This window comes from Erpetoichthys calabaricus, chromosome 12 (genome assembly GCF_900747795.2).
Source record: "Erpetoichthys calabaricus chromosome 12, fErpCal1.3, whole genome shotgun sequence".
Taxonomy (NCBI): domain Eukaryota; kingdom Metazoa; phylum Chordata; class Cladistia; order Polypteriformes; family Polypteridae; genus Erpetoichthys; species Erpetoichthys calabaricus.
In genome coordinates this window covers 16810852-16819707 of record NC_041405.2, presented here as the reverse complement: position 1 = coordinate 16819707, position 8856 = coordinate 16810852, and the positions used below count along the sequence as shown (strand labels likewise).

Sequence of the window (8856 nt, the reverse complement as noted above, 5' to 3'; positions counted from 1 at the left end):
GGCTGACGTTTGATGTTTTTTTTTCTTTCTTGTCTTGCGCAAAGTCCACATTACTTACGGCACACGAGACTGTTCTGAGGTGCGTTTTAATTAACTAGAATACGACTCTACCGTTTAGCGAAGGGCGGGGCGCGTTGGAGCGATGGGAAGCGAGCGCGAGAGACATGTTGTTGTGCACACACCTGCTCGGATTGGACAGCTCGTGGCTCCGCCCCAGGAGAAAAAAAAAATGAGTGACGCAAGGCTGTGGAAGACGAAAGCAGAGAGCGGTGACGTTGCGTGCAGCGTGTCGCCAGGAGCTTAGCTCAGGCACAAACTAACAAGGCAGTCAAGGTAAGACTATTGCCACAGGGCTATCGTCCAGATTACTGGGATTATTATTATTTGGTTTTGTAAAAACGCTTTAGCGTCACGAAAAGATAGTGGAGCCTAACAGCAGTAGCTCCATGGACTGCCGTCCTCGTAAAGTCGTACAGGCGTTTGCTTTGGCCAGTCCTGTTTCAGGAAGCTATCCCGTGGGGGAGACGTAGTGTCCCGCACTGCAATCCGGGAGGGGACTACCCTGGGGAGGGTGTCATAGCAGCCCCGGGGAGGGGGAGAGGAGGGTGCACCGCGCGTGCCTCTCGCGTGGATGGAACAGCTGCTATGTCGGAAGGAGTCCTTGAGTGAAGCCCCCCGTTGTGTGTCGTTGAACTGGCATTCGAGCGACTCGGCGCTGGGTGGAGACCCTTGATCTCATCCGAAGAACCACGCTGCCTGGGGGTGCCAAATGAAACGCGTCTGCCAGCGGGCGTTTCAGTAGGGAAGTGCCGCGAGGAGCTCCGTGTGTTGGCCAAGAACGAGGAGCGACGTGGCGCAGATAAGAAGGAGAAAGAGAATAAAGCGACAAGACACTTTGGAAGTCCGATTCGTTGTCAGTGCAGGTTTGTAGTCCTGTGCAGTTAACAAGCGGCTCGAGTGACTTGGGGAGGTCTAACGGGTATGGCAGTGGGTTTACTTTAAAGGCTAAGTGAGCCCGAAGGAGCGTTACCTAAAATCTGTGAAGTCTTCGCTGTTCTGACACAAACGAGCCTCTTTACTCCTTAACTGACTAGACGGCCAGTTATCCTCTCGTCGTTTATAGCGCCTTCCATGGGGAAATCGTTTAGTTTATCACATTTATCTGCTTAGAACTTTAGAAATTTGACAAACGAGAGGAGATCATTCAGTCCGTCACGTTCGTTTGTTGAGCTAACAGTGCAGCAGTCCCAGTGTCTCGTCCAGGAACTTCATAAATCTTTTCAAGGTCTGTGCTTCAACTTCATGTCTGGTTAACTTGTAACGCAGTTCATGTTATTGTAAGATTTGTGGTGCCCTCTGTTACTTGTTCAGTATTCTTATTGATGCTACAGAAAATGTTGCTGCTGTGGGACGGATCCTGTATCGCTCCAGTTCCAAGATTTATACCTCCATTTATTATACAGTATGTATTATTTTAGCCACTTAACACGCTTAGGGAAGCCACATCAGCCCCCCTCCCCCTCATATGTGCAGAATCCAACGAGATATTATGGCAGCCAGGACTCTGAACATACATTGGCTGTTAAGGGGTGAAAGAGGGTCGTAATGAACAAGGTCATGGTGGGCAATTTAGCCAGGATATCAGGATACACCAACTCTTTTGCCAGATGCCATTAAGATCACAGAGGTTCACGACCTCGGTTTTATATCTCATCTAACTACACTGGGGTATTGGGATCCACACACAGACCACAGGGTAAGCGCAAAAACAACTCTTCTAACAGCATCCTCAACTTTTCTTTGATGGTTCACCCCCATCCAAGTACTGGGTGGGCCCAAACATCCTTCAGATGGATTACCAGTTCTGAAGTGCAGGTGGTAGACCAGTGGCCCCTTGTGTCCCACATCATGAAGACATCCGAGAGGCTGGTCTTTGTGTAAATCATAAGCCCTCATCCGAAAGACCACTTGAACAATATGTGCCAGAGGGAGCATGTGCAGCATTGTTCATTATGGCACTCTGTTTTGCCTGCATTTTCTCCTCCACTCCTACCTAAATTGGGTCCAGGGGGCGTCCCACAGCTGAGCCTGCCTTCTTAATTGGCTTGTTGATTCTCTTGGCCTCTATGGAAGTGAGCACATCACAGCTTAGAAAATCACTCTGGCCATCAGAGTTATAGAACATGCAAGTCAGGGTTGTTATGTTTGTTATATTTCCCAGCTTCTGTAAAAGGTAAATTTCACCTTTGGGACAACTATCTTGCCTTGCCTTTGTTTAATCTTTTTATGTTGCACTTTGAGATTCACTGCTAATGTAAAGTGCCCCTATAAGTAAAATGCATTATTATTATTATTATTGTTATTTATTATATTATCTGTCTCTCAGTCTATTTTAGTGTATCCTGCCTACTATACTAAAATTAATATCTATCTATCTATCTATCTGTTATCTTGCCTACTACACTATTCATTTCTGTCTCCTGGATGATGATTTACGGATGTGTCCTTGGAAGGACTGGCACTGTGTTCAAAGTTGTCCCCCCAATCCTAAACCCCCAGGGCTCTGGAACTGTCCAAGTGCCCCCCTGGTGGTGGCCATGAGCCCCAGCAGGGTTGAGCTTCCAAGCTCCAAGCCCGTGGCCCCGATGCAGTCCAGGGGGTTTGTGTCCTCGGGGACAGAGGAGAGGTATTGCCCTGAATATATCCTCTCCCCCGGTCCTCCCATCACAGAGGCATCCCAGCTGCCACAATATATACAGTGGTGTGAAAAACTATTTGCCCCCTTCCTGATTTCTTATTCTTTTGCATGTTTGTCACACAAAATGTTTCTGATCATCAAACACATTTAACCATTAGTCAAATATAACACAAGTAAACACAAAATGCAGTTTGTAAATGGTGGTTTTTATTATTTAGGGAGAAAAAAAAATCCAAACCTACATGGCCCTGTGTGAAAAAGTAATTGCCCCCTGAACCTAATAACTGGTTGGGCCACCCTTAGCAGCAATAACTGCAATCAAGCGTTTGCGATAACTTGCAATGAGTCTTTTACAGCGCTCTGGAGGAATTTTGGCCCACTCATCTTTGCAAAATTGTTGTAATTCAGCTTTATTTGAGGGTTTTCTAGCATGAACCGCCTTTTTAAGGTCATGCCATAGCATCTCAATTGGATTCAGGTCAGGACTTTGACTAGGCCACTCCAAAGTCTTCATTTTATTTTTCTTCAGCCATTCAGAGGTGGATTTGCTGGTGTGTTTTGGGTCATTGTCCTGTTGCAGCACCCAAGATCGCTTCAGCTTGAGTTGACGAACAGATGGCCGGACATTCTCCTTCAGGATTTTTTGGTAGACAGTAGAATTCATGGTTCCATCTATCACAGCAAGCCTTCCAGGTCCTGAAGCAGCAAAACAACCCCAGACCATCATACTACCACCACCATATTTTACTGTTGGTATGATGTTCTTTTTCTGAAATGCTGTGTTCCTTTTACGCCAGATGTAACGGGACATTTGCCTTCCAAAAAGTTCAACTTTTAACTCATCAGTCCACAAGGTATTTTCCCAAAAGTCTTGGCAATCATTGAGATGTTTCTTAGCAAAATTGAGACGAGCCCTAATGTTCTTTTTGCTTAACAGTGGTTTGCGTCTTGGAAATCTGCCATGCAGGCCGTTTTTGCCCAGTCTCTTTCTTATGGTGGAGTCGTGAACACTGACCTTAATTGAGGCAAGTGAGGCCTGCAGTTCTTTAGACGTTGTCCTGGGGTCTTTTGTGACCTCTCGGATGAGTCGTCTCTGCGCTCTTGGGGTAATTTTGGTCGGCCGGCCACTCCTGGGAAGGTTCACCACTGTTCCATGTTTTTGCCATTTGTGGATAATGGCTCTCACTGTGGTTCGCTGGAGTCCCAAAGCTTTAGAAATGGCTTTATAACCTTTACCAGACTGATAGATCTCAATTACTTCTGTTCTCATTTGTTCCTGAATTTCTTTGGATCTTGGCATGATGTCTAGCTTTTGAGGTGCTTTTGGTCTACTTCTCTGTGTCAGGCAGCTCCTATTTAAGTGATTTCTTGATTGAAACAGGTGTGGCAGTAATCAGGCCTGGGGGTGGCTACGGAAATTGAACTCAGGTGTGATACACCACAGTTAGGTTATTTTTTAACAAGGGGGCAATTACTTTGTCACACAGGGCCATGTAGGTTTGGATTTTTTTTCTCCGTAAATAATAAAAACCATCATTTAAAAACTGCATTTTGTGTTTACTTGTGTTATATTTGACTAATGGTTAAATGTGTTTGATGATCAGAAACATTTTGTGTGACAAACATGCAAAAGAATAAGAAATCAGGAAGGGGGCAAATAGTTTTTCACACCACTGTACATACTGTATGTACATATTTATTTACCTCTTTAGTTACTGATGTTTTTTATGGTGTATCATTACATGTTTCTCTGCTGTCTGATTGCGGTAGTCATTTAATTGTAGTGCAGTTTATCCAATTATTTATAAACTAGCTGTGTAGGCCTGTGCTGTAAAAATCCTGGGCTCTTAGAATCCATGGATTCTGGCACTTCAATCAATCAATCAATTGCATCGGTTGTATATTAGCGGCTAAGTGAGTTTCTCTTTCCTCTGAGGTTTTGTTTTGCCGATGTGCTCATCTTGCTTGTGTATCAGTGGCTAAGTGAGTTTCTCTCTCCTTGGATGTTTCGTTTTGCTGATGTTCTCTCCCCCTTTGTCTATCAGCGGCTAAGCGAGTTTCTCTGGTCTTGGAGGTTTCATTTTGCCGACGTGCTCGTCTCTCTTTTCTATCAATGGCTAAGCAAGTTTTTCCTTTCTCTGAGGTTTCGTTTTGCTGATGTTCTCTCCCCCTTTATCTATCAGCGGCTAAGCGAGTTTCTCTCACCTTGGATGTTCCATTTTGCTGATGTGCTTGCCTCCATTGTCAATCATCGGCTAAGTGAGTTTCTCTCTTTTTGAATGTTTAATTTTGCTGATGTGCTCGCCTCCATTGTCTATCAGCAGCTAAGCGAGTTTCTCTCTTGTTGGAGGTTCCATTTTGCTGAAGCCTCCATTGTCTATCAGCGGCTAAGCGAGTTTCTCTCTCCTTGGATGTTTCATTTTGCTGATGCCTCACTTGTGTATCAGCGGCTAAGCGAGTTTCTCTTTCCCCGGTGGTTTCACTTTGGCGACAGAGTCACTTTCTTTGAGCTTCATGCTGTAGCCTCACACTTCCCAGACAGACAGACAGACACACTTCCACATGTAGACGTTTATATGTAAGGTGACCCTTTATGTTGCATTTTGTTATGTTGCCTTTTATAGTAAAATCCTGTCCCTTTTTCTTTTTTCTTTTTCTAGGAGAAGTTAACCTTGGAGCTGAGATTGCTGAGTGACGGACTTGGCCTTGCAAATCTCCCAGTGGCTTCAGACGAGCGTTGGGCCAGAATGAATGAAGACATTTGGCTCCACTTTTAAAGCCGTTTCCATCAGTTATCAGCGCACTGCACAGACGTTGGGCCAAGAATACAGCTTTAACATTTGAACGTCAGCAAGAAAAGGGTTTTTTTTTTGTTTCTTCATGGTTTGTGGGATTGGTTTGCCGGAATATTAGGAACTAAAACTTTCTGCTGATTAAATAAATCTTTGAGAGAGGCCTGCTTCATTTCTCGAAACAATGGTGAAAAGTCGTAAGATCTAAAAATAAAAGAAAAAAGGCAATGTAAATTTGGCAAGATTGAGGCCCGTTCCTGCATGTTGTTGAAAATGCTTATCATGCTGCACCAGCCGAGGAGGAGGACTTGTAATATTTAATGAGCGAGTAATGAAGGTGGATGGCTGACTGTTTTGAACTTCTCAACTCCGCTTGGGTAATCGGACTTTACCTTTTATATAAGTGAACTGCAGCAGCTTATCCTCAAACCAGACATAAGCATATTTTGATTTTGTGTTTTTTGGGTCTCTGATGATTTTTTTTTTTTTTTTTTACGCCCCTGACATTGAATTGAGTTTGCTTAGTTGAGGTCCACGCGATTTCCAGAAGACGCCTTTGGAAACCCGAACATTCATTTGAAGGATTAAGAGATGCGCCAGGTCCACATTGTGAAGGCCGTGCCAAAAGACACACATGCACACGTTTTGCAGACCTCCCTGAGTGCAGTTTGTCCTTTTTGGGTGGACTTCGTGTGCCCCTGTCATTCCCGCTTTGCAGCCCTCCATTATTTCTGACAGAATCCAGTATTTTGAGCACTACATTATTTTGTTTTTTTTTTTTTCTGAATGAATCACTTTTGAATGCTGATTGTGTTGCAGCTTTTTTTGGGGAAAGAAAAAAAAAAAATTTCCATGACTGTAGAAAATTGCAGAAGAGGAGGAAAAATGTAAACATGTGAGGGGGCTGGGATGGTGGGAGGTCTGGCCAAGTAAGCATTCCTGGTGGATCACATTTTGTGGGCATTGACTAATTTTACCGCAGTGGCACATTGAGGGTTTTTTGTTTTTTCTGCTCCTCATATATTTTTTTTTTTTTATACATCTTTATTATGCCAAAGAAACTTCTAGAAGGCTCTCTGCTGTTGAACGATCCTTAAATTCTGTGCGGGCAAGCGTGAAGGTCCAGTTGGGGACGACTTTAGAAGGCCAAACCTACTTGTTGTTGTTGTCGTCAGTGCCTTCCTTTCCCTGCACATGTGCATCAAGTGAAGGCCCAGTGATGGGTAGTGCTCCGGGGCCTGGCAAGGGTCTGGGCTGTGTACCCTGGCGGGTGAGGAAACTGAAAGCCAGCGCCCATGTCCCTCTCTCTACGCACACCATCTATCACGAGAAGCAGCGCCGAGAACTCTGTGCCTTGCACGCTCTCAACAACGTCTTCCAGGATGGAGCTGCGTTCAGCCGAGAAGCCCTGCAGGACATCTTTCAAAGGTGGACCTTTTTATCTGCTTAATATTCTACCATACTACAGGAGATGTATCTCTATATACAGTGAATCCGGAAAGTATTCACAGCGCATCACTTTTTCCACATTTTCTTATGTTACAGCCTTATTCCAAAATGGATTAAATTCATTTTTTCCCTCAGAATTCTACACACAACACCTCATAATGACAACGTGAAAAAAGTTTACTTGAGATTTTTGCAAATTTATTAAAAATAAAAAAATTGAGAAAGCACATGTCCATAAGTATTCACAGCCTTTGCTCAATACTTTGTCGATGCACCCTTGACAGCAATTACAGCCTCAAGTCTTGTTGAATATGATGCCACAAGCTTGGCACACCTATCCTTGGCCAGTTTCGCCCGTTCGTCTTTGCACCACCTCTCAAGCTCCATCAAATCGGATGGGAAGCGTCGGTTGACTCCTTTGATTTCTTGGCTGTGTGCTCAGGGTTGTTGTCCTGCTGAAAGATGAACCGTCGCCCCAGTCTGAGGTCAAGAGCGCTCTGGAGCAGGTTTTCATCCAGGATGTCTCTGTACATTGCTGCAGTCATCTTTCCCTTTATCCTGACTAGTCTCCCAGTCCCTGCCACTGAAAAACATCCCCACCGCATGATGCTGTCCACCACCATGCTTCACTGTAGGGATGGTGCCAGGTTTCCTCCAAACGTGATGCCTGGCATTCATGCCAAAGAGTTCAATCTTTGTCTCATCAGACCAGAGAATTTTCTTTCTCATGGTCTGAGCGTCCTTCAGGTGCCTTTTGGCAAACTCCAGGTGGGCTGCCATGTGCCTTTTACTAAGGAGTGGCTTCCGTCTGGCCACTCTACCATACGGGCCTGATTGGTGGATTGTTGCAGAGATGGTTGTCCTTCTGGAAGGTTCTCCTCTCTCCACAGAGGACCTCTGGAGCTCTGACAGATTGACTATCGGGTTCTTGGTCACCTCCCTGACTAAGGCCCTTCTCCCCTGATCGCTCAGTTTAGATGGCCGGCCAGCTCTAGGAAGAGTCCTGGTGGTTTCGATCTTCTTCCACTTACGGATGATGGAGGCCACTGTGCTCATTGGGACCTTCAAAGCAGCAGAAATTTTTCTGTAACCTTCCCCAGATTTGTGCCTCGAGACAATCCTGTCTCGGAGGTCTACAGACAATTCCTTTGACTTCATGCTTGGTTTGTGCTCTGACATGAACTGTCAACTGTGGGACCTTACATAGACAGGTGTGTGCCTTTCCAAATCATGTCCAGTCAACTGAATTTACCACAGGTGGACTCCAATTAAGCTGCAGAAACATCTCAAGAATGATCAGGTGAAACAGGATGAACCTGAGCTCAATTTTGAGCTTCATGGCAAAGGATGTGAATACTTCTGTACATGTGCTTTCTCAATTTTTTTATTTTTAATAAATTTGCAAAAACCTCAAGTTAACTTTTTTCACATTGTCATTATGGGGTGTTGTGTGTAGAATTCTGTGGAAAAAAATGGATTTAATCCATTTTGGAATAAGGCTGTAACATAACAAAATATGGAAAAAGTGATGCGCTGTGAATACTTTCCGGATGCACTGTAATATATAATGGCTGTAAAAAGCCCGGGGTCCTAGAAACTATTGAAATGTAGAGATGTCAGGTAATTGAAAGGAACTCCTCGCATCATTTGTGTATTAGCAGCAGGAGGAAAAGTAAAAGGATACCGTTTTTGCTGATGTTAGTGGCTAAGCGACTTTGACATTCTTCTGAGGTTTCATTTTGCTGATGTGCTCGCCTTGTTTGTGTTATTAGTGGATAAGCGAGTTTTCTGTTTCTTCGGAGGCGGAGCCCTCACCCTGACTCCACCTCTCGCTTCCGGGACAGACAGACAGACAGACTCACTCACTTCCACTCGTAGAGAGAGATATATATATATATATGAGGCGAGACACAAAAA

At 44.5% G+C, this 8856-nt stretch overlaps 1 protein-coding gene across 2 annotated transcripts in view; it reads left to right on the top strand.

Moving 5' to 3' along the window:
- The first annotated feature begins 205 nt into the window (after positions 1-205).
- Positions 206-8856, top strand: part of josd1 (Josephin domain containing 1) — a 28789-nt gene continuing 20138 nt past the window's right edge. The window contains exons 1-2 of one of the 2 annotated variants that reach the window (XM_028792028.2): positions 206-333; positions 5359-6918. In XM_028792028.2, coding sequence (XP_028647861.1) covers positions 6710-6918 — 209 coding nt within the window. In that variant the 5' untranslated portion in view covers positions 206-333; positions 5359-6709. Of the gene's footprint in view, positions 334-390; positions 924-5358; positions 6919-8856 lie in introns of those variants that run through there. The other variant, XM_028792029.2, reaches the window with a different exon arrangement.